Consider the following 13,018-nt stretch of genomic DNA (forward strand, 5'->3'; position numbering starts at 1 on the left):
TCAACTCCCGAGATTAGGCTGGTGTAACCGATGTGAAATGGCTAGCTAGTTAGCAGGGTGCGCGCTAATAGCGTTTCAAACATCACTCGCTCTGAGACTTGGAGTAGTTGTTCCCCTTGCTCTGCATGGGTAACGCTGCTTCGAGGGTGGCTGTTGTCGATGTGTTCCTGGTTCGAGCCCAGGTAGCGGCGAGGAGAGGGATGGAAGCTGTACTGTTACACTGGCAATACTAAAGTGCCTATAAGAACATCCAATTGTCAAAGGTATATGAAATACAAATCGTAGAGAGAGAAATAGACCTATAATTCCTATATTAACTACAACCTAAAACTTCTTACCTGGGAATATTGAAGACTCATGTTAAAAGGAACCACCAGCTTTCATATGTTCTCATGTTCTGAGCAAGGAACTTAAACGTTAGCTTTTTTACATGGCACATATTGCACTTTTACTTTCTTCTCCAACACTTTGTTTTTGCATTATTTAAACCAAATTGAACATGTTTCATTATTTATTTGAGGCTAAATTGATTTTATTGATGTATTTATTATATTAAGTTAAAATAAGTGTTCATTCAGTATTGTTGTAATTGTCATTATTACAAATACAAACACATATATATAAAATTATTATTGTTTTAAAATCGGCATCTGCTTTTTTGGCCCGCCAATAATCGGTATCGGCGTTGAAAAATCCTAATCGGTCGACCTCTAATACAGCGGGGAGAACAAGTATTTGAAACACTGCCGATTTTGCAGGTTTTCCTACTTACAAAGCATGTAGAGGTCTGTAATTTTTATCATAGGTACACTTCAACTGTGAGAGACGGAATCTAAAACAAATCCAGAAAATCACATTGTATGATTTTTTAAGTAATTAATTTGCATTTTATTGCATGACATAAGTATTTGAAAACCTACCAACCAGTAAGAATTCCGGCTCTCACAGACCTGTTAGTTTTTCTTTAAGAAGCCCTCCTGTTCTCCACTCATTACCTGTATTAACTGCACGTGTTTGAACTCGTTACCTGTATAAAAGACACCTGTCCACACACTCAATCAAACAGACTCCAACCTCTCCACAATGGCCAAGACCAGAGAGCTGTGTAAGGACATCAGGGTTAAATTGTAGACCTGCACAAGGCTGGGATGGGCTACAGGACAATAGGCAAGCAGCTTGGTGAGAAGGCAACAACTGTTAGCGCAATTATTAGAAAATTGAAGAAGTTCAAGATGATGGTCAATCACCCTCGGTCTGGGGCTCCATGCAAGATCTCACCTCGTGGGGCATCAATGATCATGAGGAAGGTGAGGGATCAGCCCAGAACTACACGGCAGGACCTGGTCAATGACCGGAAGAGAGCTGGGACCACAGTCTCAAAGAAAACCATTAGTAACACACTACGCCGTCATGGATTAAAATCCTGCAGCGCACGCAAGGTCCCTCTGCTCAAGCCAGCGCATGTCCAGGCCCGTCTGAAGTTTGCCAATGACCATCTGGATGATCCAAAGGAGGAATGGGAGAAGGTCATGTGGTCTGATGAGACAAAAATAGAGCTTTTTGGTCTAAACTCCACTCGCCGTGTTTGGAGGAAGAAGGATGAGTACAACCCCAAGAACACCATCCCAACCGTGAAGCATGGAGGTGGAAACATCATTCTTTGGGGATGCTTTTCTGCAAAGGGGACAGGACGACTGCACCGTATTGAGGGGAGGATGGATGGGGCCATGTATCGCGAGATCTTGGCAACAACCTCCTTCCCTCAGTAAGAGCATTGACGATGGGTCGTGGCTGGGTCTTCCAGCATGACAACGACCCGAAACACACAGCCAGGGCAACTAAGGAGTGGCTCCGTAAGAAGCATCTCAAGGTCCTGGAGTGGTCTAGCCAGTCTCCAGACCTGAACCCAATAGAAAATCTTTGGAGGGAGCTGAAAGTCCGTATTGCGCAGCGACAGCCCCGAAACCTGAAGGATCTGGAGAAGGTCTGTATGGAGGAGTGGGCCAAAATCCCTGCTGCAGTGTGTGCAAACCTGGTCAAGAACTACAGGAAACGTATGATCTCTGTAATTGCAAACAAAGGTTTCTGTACCAAATATTAAGTTCTGTTTTTCTGATGTATCAAATACTTATTTCATGCAATAAAATGCAAATTAATTACTTAAAAATCATACAATGTGACTTTCTGGATTTTTGTTTTAGATTCCGTCTCTCACAGTTGAAGTGTACCCATGATAAAAATTACAGACCTCTACATGCTTTGTAAGTAGGAAAACATGCAAAATCGGCAGTGTATCAAATACTTGTTCTCTCCACGGTATATATAACCAGCACTCATTTTTGAAGAAATGAACATGTTCAAAACTGTTCAACTATTGTCTTACTCTCTTTGAGCCAACTACTCACCACATGTTATGCAGTGCTAGCTAGCTGTAACTTATGATTTCAGTACTAGATTAATTCTCGGATCCTTTCAGCTTTGATAGGTTGGAAGACGTCCTACGGAACTTGTCATAATTACTGTCTAAGTCTATGGAAGGGGGTGAGAACCATGAGCCTCCAAGGTGTTGTATTGTACTCAATGTACACAGAAGAGGACGGAACACTAGCTGTCCTCCAGCTACACCATGGTGAAACCCTACAGAGTGCTGTTGAGGCTACTGACATTTATTGCAAAACAGTGTGTTTTAATCAATTTGGTGACTTGAAAATATTTTGTACAGTTTTATCTTTAAAGTATTACTTTCTTTTTACTACTTATGAAATTCTGAGAAAGATGGTCCTACCCTTACTCCTCTGAGGAGCCTCCACTGACATATCATAATTAAACTTTACCATTTTGACTGTTTATAATATAAGGCACCATTTCACTCAATATAAAAGTAGTGCTGGTTGATCGCACTGAAACATTTTAAAAATCCCCTTTCTGCCTTTTCCTCTATGGAAATGTAATGGCATGACGTGCTTGATGTCATTCCGAATAATCGAAAAAGGTCGGACAGAAGAAAAATCGAACAGTGTAAAAACATTACTGTGATAGAGAGTAAACACGACTTTCAGTCAGATAGCTAAGTCGCTAAGTATACGTCCCTGCGCTCGTTCGATTATTTGAGTAGGTAGTAGACTCTCTAAAAGTGAGAAAAGTCATCAACATTCAAACAAGCCAAGTAGATAACGTTAGCCGGCTAGCAGCATTGTTCAGCTGGCCAGAACATTCGAAACAAGAGCCGATGTAACGTTAGCTAGCTGGCTACGTTTCTTGAGGCCAGACACACATTCCTGAGTCGAGGAACAGGAGATAACACAATACTGTACTGACAAACCGGCGAGTAACTAACGTTACCTAGTTGTAAAGTCAGCCATTTAAACACCATGCCACCATGGCTTGCTATCATTTCCCCTCACATCATAGGTACTGAATGTGTGTAGCTACCTTTTTGTTGTGCGAACCGCTGCTCCCTTCCACCACTCAGCAGCGCCGATAACTTCAATCAAATGCGAGCAGAGCCACACTTTCTTCATACAGCAATTAACGGGAAGTGCACTCTTTGGAATATTGCTTTGACAGCTACAATTCCAGTCAAGCGTTGGCCAAAGTAAAATGGCAACCGTTGGGGGTGTTTCCGTTTTGAAGACCTGAAAGAGAAGAGGGGCGGAGTTTAGAATGCAATAGGGACGGCACTTCAAGCTAAGTACGCCCATTAGACCTTATCAGTGTCCGATCCGTGCCCAGAAAAAAAGGGAAAGAAGGCGTGATTTAGGCGTGGTCAAGAACAGGAAAGGGGTTGGGCAAATTTAAGGGGGGCGAACCTCCATGCCTTTTGTGAAAAAAAGGTAAGCAGTGAGCTAGCTAGCAATCTTTGTGAGATAATGGAGGGGTTGAAAGGCCAATTTAAATTATTGCATTTTCAGTGTTAATTTAGCCATTAGATTAATATGTATTTATGTTTCTAAATTCATGAATGGGATAACGATTAAACATATTTTTTTATGTATGTTAATTTTGACATACAACAAAATGGAATGTTAGCTAGCTTATTTTAAGGGTTGAAGAATTGTTTCCGACCAAAAAGCACATGAATGATGCCGCGTTCAGATGCTAGTATGAACTTTGACATTTCCAACTTGCTAACTGGTTAAACGCGACACGTGTATAACTACAACCAGTTAGCAAGTCGTGGTTTCCCGACGAGCACCTGAACACGGCATTAAAGGATCCAGTCTTTGAAGGGGCAATAATAAAGCATTGTATTCGTTTTGTCGGCCATTTACAGAAAAATTAAGCTAGGTGATAGCAATAGAAAGAGGACCTCTGCATTAATAAGCAGCTCAATTTCACAATTTTATAATGCAACCATTCAGTGTAAAATAAAATTTAAAAAACTGACAAGTGGACTTCGATTAAGAAATTCTGGTTTAATGTAGTCAATGTTATCACCTTATCATTTGTCTAAAGGTTATAGGAATGACTGTTATGACACTGAAAAGTTTAGTTATTGTGAAGCCAGGCTTTTTTAAACCTCCCCTCCCCCATTTCTCGTCTCCACTGTGATGACAGATGTGAGCAGAATGGCACAAAATGGCTGCCAGGAATAATCAAAATGGCTGCTACAGACTGAATATGAGGTGTAATTACTGCATAGTGCTTAAATAGTTTTTTTTATTTTTTTATTGTATGTATTTACATAAATGTCTACATATGCTTCCCTGGAAGATAATATCTTAAATGAAACCAAGGAATGAGGAGAACCTTGATCCTACCACAGGCAACCAAGTACTTGCTGCCTGGGAGGTTGTTAGAAATTGATACAAAATGAAGGTTTCTGAAATCTAATGTTGATGTCCCCCAATAAAAAGATAGTCTCTCTAGACATCCGGGTTGCTCCCACAATTTTCAATTGACTTAATGTTGCTTTCAAAACAACTCGGAAAATCGGAAAACTCGGAGCTCATTTGTCTACGAGTTTCCAAGTCGGACATTTCAGAGTTTCAGAGTTCCGAGTTGTCTTGAAAGCGGCACCGTCTGTATGTAATATAACATCAGTTTGGCATAGGAACTATGTCACTACCTTATACGCTTGAATAAAATGCAAAATAGTAGCTAGCAAAATGGAGATCACGGAGGTTATTTTTAATGACTACGTTTCACAAGTGGCTAGTTTAAGTCAACTACCTCACCAAAACCACTTAACGTTATACCTGCAAACGTTGGTTTCGAATCGCAACGTTATCGCATGTCTGCCTCGTTATTTATTGGGAGAGTTCCATACAACCTTTTTAAGCCAGAAAAGTAGAAATCGGATTTAAAAAATGTAAAGACGGGCCTGATGAAACAGAAAATGTTTAGGTAGACTTTACAAATGTCGGCAAAACACACTAGACAAGGTGGGATAATTTTGTGTGGGTAAAATTAATTATTCAAGAAATGTCGGTGACAATATTGATAGCTCAATAACTATCATATGGAAGTAAACTTGGAGTCACGCGATGACGTGTGGTGCTCCCTTTACAACTCAGGAAATGATGCAGTTTATTAGGCTACAGATTAAATCCATTATGAACTTCACAGGGTGGTGAAAATTCAAGGTGATGAGTTTGATACTGCTTTCCAATACATATCGAGGGTCTTATTTTGGTGACATGATCATCAATGCTTGGTTTTGACACAAATGTAATCTCATGTAGGCTGTACATGCACTCTAAACAGCAGCGAGAAAATAACAGTACCAATACCAGGGTGGGCACACTGGCTACAAAACGCTTTATTTTTTACCTGAGAAACCATCAGTAGAGTTGAAAATGCGATGGAAACCCATTTAACTTGTATTCTTTATTAGGTACATGGGATTAACTGCAAAATGTATTTGTATGTGCGCTACGTCATCACGCACAGCCTGCAACAAGTCAGTTAGATGGAGACCTCTCTGGTGGGCATATTGTTTTTTGTGGATTTTAGAATATCCGCATGAAAATATGTCGCCAATTCGATGGAAAGCTAGGTTTTTAATTTATTGGAAAGGAGCAAAGCTCATCACCGTGCTCTTTCACCACCCTGTGAATTTCGTAATTTATTTAAACTATAGCCTAAAACTGCATGCTTTCCCGAGTCGTAATGGGGGGACCACACACACACACACCATATTATCGCTTGACTCGAAGTTTACTTAGATATGGTGGTTATTATATCAATATTTTAGCATAAAGACGTTTCCACCGCCATTTCTTGCATAATACGTTTTACTGACAGAAAGATCCTACCATGTAGAACGAACAAATTATCAGTCCGCATGTATAATTGTACTAAACTCTTCCTATCATAGATCGAATGATTTTTTATTTATTTTTTAATACATCGTATGACTAGTCGCATAAAAACTGTCCAGAAAAGTGGTTAATGCCGAGGTCGGTTTAATTAAAAAATATGGAGATTTTGTAAATAAATAAAAAACCGTCTGTAGAGAAGTTGGAAGGTGAGCAAGGTGAAACGTTGAAGAAGACCGAACACTGCAGTGGGAGGGGTTATAGACAGGTGTTAAATGGGGATGGAATAGACTGACATAAAAAATAAAGATTAGAATGTGAATAGAGCAGAATTGGAAATTAACCCAATTTGGAGACATACCCCTTGTTGTTCATGAGGTCAGCTTGACCCTGCAACCTACATTTTTTACATTTAAGTCATTTAGCAGACGCTCTTATCCAGAGCGACTTACAAATTGGAAAGTTCATACATATTCATCCTGGTCCCCCCGTGGGGAATGAACCCACAACCCTGGCGTTGCAAGCGCCATGCTCTACCAACTGAGCCACACGGGACCACTAAAACTAACAAAGGACTCAATAATTGATAAGTTGAGTTTGTTTATAGTCAGCTGTATGCAGTTCCACTATTTGCATAAAATACTAATTGAACCCCGGGTTTTAAACAAGGCATAAACCATTCGGTGTAATCAGTGTTCCAGATACAGTAAATGGAGCTGACAAGATTCAAGTGTTTCCCTGTTGCTATTGCCCTGTTGCACAACATTAATGCTGCATTCATAACATCTCGTAAATTCGAAAATACCAGCATATGACTGGGAAAAATCCACTTGAACGCCCCTCCAACTGGTAATTACCAGTGGGAAACTTGTCTATCATCTCTGAGCTCGGAATTCTCCCACATGTGGGGTAGCAGGCAGCCTAGTGGTTAGAGTGTTGGACTAGTAACCGAAAGGTTGCAAGATCGAAACCCCGAGCTGACAAGGTAAAAACCTGCCATTCTGCCTCTAAACAAGGCAGTTAACTGTTCCTAGGCCGTCATTGAAACTAAGAAATTGTTCTTAACTGACTTGCCTTTTTTAAATAAAGGGGGGGAAAAAACAATAATTTGTTTGCAAGTGTAACTGGTGTGAAATAGCTAGTAGTGTTTCAATTGGGCAGCTTTTGTGGAGTGATACAGTAGGAAAATGCTTTGTGGGACGCAGTTGTTCAGAGGGTCCCTGGTTCGAGCCCAGGTTGGGGAAAGAAGAGGGACGGAAGCAAAACTGTTACATTGTGGTAAAAAAAAGAGTTAAATTCTGATCGCCGTTCGTGGTGAATAAAGTAGCACTACCTAATACATCAATGCATTTTTCCGCAAAAGGTGGGTAAACCCTTGTGCAAAATAAAAATATATTATGTAAATGGTGTTTATTTCCCTACACTACACTGTTTGTGAGCATGATAGCTGTACTTTCAGGTTATGGTTGACGCAGCTTGTTTGCCATTCGCCAATTGGCGTTCTCAACAAGTTCAAAACGAGTTCAAAGCATCTCTCCTTCCAGAGAGACATCAGGGACCGTAACATACACTGTTTCACAGAATCATGGCTCTCTCGGGATATACTGTCCCAGTCCATACAGCCAGATGGGTTCTCAGTACATTGCGCAGGCAGGAATAAAGAACTCTCTGGGAAGGCAGTATTTCATGATTAACTACTCATAGTGTGATTGTCATAACATACAGAAACTCAAGTCCTTTTGTTCACGTGACCAAGAATAATAGATGGCTGCATTCACGCAAAACTGAAAGCGTGAACTAGTGCATTTAACCGTGGCAAGATGACTGGGAATATGGTCGAATAGTGTAGTTACTCCCTCCGTAAGGCAATCAAACCGGGAAAACGTCAGTACAGACACAAGATTTATGTGGCAAGGTTTACAGACAATCACTGATGCTACCAAATACTAATTGAGTGTATGTAAACTTCTGACCCAGTGGGAATGTGATGAAAGAAATAAAAGCTGAAATAAATCATTCTCTCTACTATTATTCTGACATTTCACATTCTTAAAATAAAGTGGTGATCCTAACTGACCTAAGACAGGGAATTTTTACGAGGATGAAATGTCAGGAATTGTGAAAAACTGAGTTTAAATATATTTGGCTATGTAAACTTCCGACTTCAACTGTATTCAATCTCTCCCTATCCTAGTCTGCTGTCCACCATTGTTCCTGTACCCAAGAAAGCAAAGGTAACTGAACTAAATGACTCTGCAACTGGGTCCTGGACTTCCTGACGGGCCGCCCCCAGGTGGTGAAGATAGGAAACAACACCTCCACTTCGCTGATCCTCAACACAGGGGCCCCACAAGGGTGCGTGCTGAGCCCCCTCCTGTACTCTGTTCACCCATGACTGCGTGGCAACACACACCTCCAACTCAATCACCAAGTTTGCAGACGACACAATCAGGCCTGATTACCAACAATGACGAGACAGCCTACAGGGAAGAGGTGAGGGCCCTGGCAGAGTGGTGCCAGGACAATAACCTCTCCCTCAACGTCAACAAAATGAAGGAGCTGATCGTGGACTTCAGGAAACAGCAGAGGGAGCATGTATATATCCACATCAACGGTACCGCAGTGGAGAAGGTAGAAAGCTTCAAGTTCCTTGGCATACACATCACTGACAATCTGAAATGGTCCACCCATAAAGACAGTGGTGAAGAAGGCGCAACAGTGCCTCTTCAACCGCAGGAGGCTATAGAAATTTGGCTTGGCTCCTAAGACCCTCACAAACTTTTACAGATGCACAATTGAGAGCATCCTGTCGGGCTGTATCAACGCCTGGTACGGGAACTGCACCGCCCGCAACCACAGGGCTCTCCAGAGGGTGGTGCGGTCTGCCCAACGCATTACCGGGGGTACACTGCCTGCCCTCCAGGGCACCCACAGTACCCGATGTCACAGGAAGCCCAAAAAGATCATCAAGGACATCAACCACCCAAGCCACACCCAAGCCCCGCTATCACCCAGAAGGCGAGTCAGTACAGGTGCATCAAACCTGGGACCGAAAGACTGAAAAACAGCTTCTATCTAAAGGCCATCAAACTGTTAAATAGCCATCACTAGCCAGCTACCACTGGTTAACTCAACCCTGCACCTTAGAGGTTGCTGCCCTATATCCATAGACATGGATTACTGAATTACTGGCCACTTTAATAATGGAACACTCGTCACTTGAATTATGTTTACATACTGATTTACTCATCTCATAGGTATATACTGTATTCTATTCTACTGTATTTTAGTCAATGCCACTACGGCATTGCTCGTCCAAATATTTATATATTTCTTAATTCCATTATTTTACTTTTGGATTTGTGTATTGTTGTAAATTGTTAGATACTACTGCACTGTTGGAGCTAGGAACACAAGCATTTTGCTACACTCGCTAAATATCTGCTAAATATGTGTATGTGACCAATAAAATGTGATTTGGTGTGAACGCACACAACTCGTTGCTCCCAGTTTACAAGTAGTTTCTTTAAAAAGTTCCCCACCTGTTATGAACACAGCATTACCTATCTGATTCAACTCACCAACTAATCACCAAGCCATTGATTAATTGAATCAGGTGTTTCTGACTAGATAAAAAAAATTGCTTACCCTGGGTACTATTGAAGGTAGGCTAAACCAAGAATATTCCCATCTATGAAACAGATTATGACAAATTGATTTATTTGTAGGATAGACCAACTAGAGCTGGGACGATAAACCGAAAATGATCGACACCGACCATACCGATCACTTATCGCAAGTATTTTACTGATATCGTTCATTACAAGAAATCAAATTTGATCAAATAAGTAGCCTATACCAGAGAAATGTGAAGATTGAAATGAAATAAGTTTGCTAATATGGGTGATTGTTAATGGGACAATTGATGGTTCAACCATTAAACTAGTAGTAGTTTAAAGGATATTTTTTTAAATGGTGGTGCACATGGTTATAAACTTAAACTTATCTAGCTATTTATCATTATTGCATCAATTCAGGCAATGGCGCTATGTTTTTTTGTCCATATCCCCCAGCTCTAAGACCAACTACATCACTGATGACATGAGCTCTAGAATGTTGAAATATAATACTTCATATTGAACATGCAATAATGCCTGGACTCTCAATTGCACCATGCAGATATCGTAACCATATGCAATTTATGCCTAAACAGACAACATTGTTAACATTCAGATAAGACAGATGTATCCATATATTTACAGAAGAACTGTTGATTATTATGCATTATTTTATTTTCACAATCAAAGTGTGTTTATAGTATTAGGGCATGAATCTATCACTTGTTATTTGCACCTTCTCTCTTCCATTGTGAAGGATGAACCTATTATAGGATATTGTCTTATACACAGTGATTTCATATCATCATGGCAATGAAATCTCATTACAACCAGACCAACCAGCTTCTTTTTTTCTTTCAACAATACCATAATAATGTCAATAAGTTGCCATTTTAGAACGACGATGATGAAAACTGTATGGAAGTGACTCCATAGACTACAGCTGTGGCACAGTCAGTCTTCTACTTTGCGAGCCGGTCTGCAGAATGTCCAGTGGTGCTCCACTGTATTCTCATTGGCTCGCTCGCTCATGTGATGCACTCGAGTGTTCCGGATGGTGAAGCCCTGCTTCATGATGTAGTCCATTAGGTGAACCCTGAGGGTCACTTCCTGGTGGTAGTCACACGGTCCAAAAGTGAAGGACACCTGGAAGTCTCTTGTGTCCATCATGTGTTTGTTCCACTTGGTGAAATTTTTGCAGATTCCCTCCAGCAGGGCTTGCACCTTGGTTGTTATGGTGAGCTGTGTGATAATGACGGCCACTGGGTTTGAATACTTGGATAGTTTCCGTGTGCTGGACAGCTCCACCACCTGCTCAAAGATGTCCAGAGGGTAGAGCGGCTTGGGTTCATTGAGGCAATGGATCAACGGTTCGATCAAGTAGAAATCCGCCTCCTTCCTCAGGAGGTCAGTTTCAGTGAAGTCCACAGGGAGCGTGAGCTCGGACGTACGTAGGAAGTTCAGCACGTACCGGAAGAGCGTCCCATCGCGGTCGATGAAGTAGTTTCCCTGGGCGTCCCGCGTTGTGGGAAAATCCCCACGGAACATGGCACCCAGCATGGAGTCTGGGTACCGCTGCAGGGTTGATAGGGAGGTGGTGTACAGGTGGCCCCCCACATTCAAGGTCACTGGGTTAGTCATCTACAGAGTGAGAAATTTACAAATTATACATTAGCATTGTGGAATTAGACAAGAACATGAATATAGCTATATGAATAAATCAAGAAACAACAGCAAGATATGTTGAACAAAAACATCTGGCAATGCATCAAACATATTTAATTCTAACCACTGTGATACTGGTCAACATACTCATCTCAGTAGCCATCAACATTACTCTTAATCTGCACTGAATTTTAAGGTAGCCTTGACTTCAGGTTGTCATGTGTTACATACCCTATGGCCCCAGTCTCCATTCTCCATTTGTAAACAGAAAAGCCCACTTCAAGATCAAACCCAGAAAGGCTGCTGATATGATCAGAAACTTAGTGCAGTATGTCTTGTCTTCAATATCACCTGGGAATACAAGTCACAAAGCAAGATATAATGTCATCATATTGACACAGGTGTGTTCAGCAAAGTCAGGTGAGTTGGCTTGGTCAAAGACTGCAAAACAAGCTCCGAACTGCACCTGCCAATTCACGATTTGCTTAAGACCAAATGTCTGTGACGAGTTTATTCATAGAATCAAAGATCATGCTTCACTCAACAAGAGAATCGACTTACATATTGATCAGCTTGAGGTTCGACAAAGCCTGAGCAGTTATTGTTAGATACCCATCACAGATGCCGTTGAACCTTCGAATTAGCAGGGAATTTATAATGTTGTGATTTTCAGGCAGATCCATGTGTGGACAGACTGAGGCCAATTTAGTGATTTCCCAAAATGAAGCAAAGAATGACAGATTTTGAGCATGAAAAACTCAAATGTGTTTTGCAAAGCTAAATAACTAGCTACAGTACTGTTGATGTGACCTGTTAGTACAGAAAGAAATGAGAACACAGTCAAATACATTGCACCATTAACGCACGTACTACATACAGTGTGACGCCATTGATGCAGAAAAACACGTCCAGCGCGAACACGGATGCAGATGCGCAACCCCACATCATCAACTGGCTAGCTGCTAGTAGGCTATATTGGAAACGTAGACATCAAGAGCAACGATTTGGAGAGTTAACTAACGATCGATGGCATTGTATTAAACACTCGTTTGAAATTGCATTGCAAAGGCTTATTTTGATATGCTCGCTATTGTATTTTGGGGTTAAACAACCAACGTGCCATTAGCTTCTGTTAGCTTGCTAGTTAGCACAAATTACAGCTGTTATATTTAGCTATCTAAAGTGGTCGATAGCATTAAAAAAACATACCTGTATGTGAAAGGTTACCCTTATTATTTCATCGATTCTACATGTTCGTTTAAAAGCTATCTAGACTTATATTTTGCTCTCATCAATGTTGGCTGCAAGGTGATGAATGTGTCCTATCACTGTTCCCGATGCCCAGGGTACAGGGTCGTCACTAGTTACCACAGCGACAAAATCATAAACCCGCCTATTCCTACAATTTATCTTCTTAAAATCTGATTTAAAACCTAACCCTTACCGTAACCCTGATCTTAATCACACTGCTAACCT

General features: G+C 41.1%; 2 protein-coding genes across 8 annotated transcripts in view; both read right to left on the reverse strand.

Moving 5' to 3' along the window:
* The window catches only part of LOC139542873 (coiled-coil domain-containing protein 71-like), a 61,879-nt gene extending 58,163 nt beyond the window's left edge, over positions 1 to 3,716 (reverse strand). Inside the window, exon 1 of one of the 2 annotated variants that reach the window (XR_011668565.1) lies at positions 3,433 to 3,716. The gene's annotated coding sequence lies outside the window, so the exon portion shown is untranslated. The remainder of the gene's footprint in view (positions 1 to 3,432) is intronic. The other variant, XM_071348805.1, reaches the window with a different exon arrangement.
* Positions 3,717 to 10,046: 6,330 nt separating this feature from the next.
* kctd6b (potassium channel tetramerization domain containing 6b) lies at positions 10,047 to 12,994 on the reverse strand. Of its 6 annotated transcripts, XM_071348808.1 has the most exons (5): positions 12,752 to 12,921; positions 12,420 to 12,512; positions 12,104 to 12,175; positions 11,774 to 11,893; positions 10,047 to 11,518 (listed from the first exon to the last, which is right to left on the reverse strand). In XM_071348808.1, the coding sequence occupies exons 4-5, from the start codon at positions 11,798 to 11,800 to the stop codon at positions 10,832 to 10,834; spliced, it is 714 nt and encodes a 237-aa protein (XP_071204909.1). In that variant the 5' UTR covers positions 11,801 to 11,893; positions 12,104 to 12,175; positions 12,420 to 12,512; positions 12,752 to 12,921; the 3' UTR covers positions 10,047 to 10,831. The 6 variants fall into 6 exon arrangements, with proteins under 6 accessions (XP_071204909.1, XP_071204907.1, XP_071204912.1 ...); XM_071348806.1 differs by lacking the exon at positions 12,420 to 12,512 and having other exon boundaries at positions 12,104 to 12,352; positions 12,752 to 12,994; XM_071348811.1 differs by lacking the exon at positions 12,104 to 12,175.
* Positions 12,995 to 13,018: the final 24 nt, after the last annotated feature.

This window comes from Salvelinus alpinus, chromosome 17 (genome assembly GCF_045679555.1).
Source record: "Salvelinus alpinus chromosome 17, SLU_Salpinus.1, whole genome shotgun sequence".
Taxonomy (NCBI): domain Eukaryota; kingdom Metazoa; phylum Chordata; class Actinopteri; order Salmoniformes; family Salmonidae; genus Salvelinus; species Salvelinus alpinus.

Coding starts and splice junctions, on each gene's coding strand:
- kctd6b (XM_071348806.1), bottom strand. CDS start 11,800: ATGGAGAATGGAGACTGGGGCCATAGG. Junction 11,519..11,773: donor ATGGAGACTGGGGCCATAGG/GTATGTAACACA, acceptor CTCACTCTGTAG/ATGACTAACCCAGTGACCTT.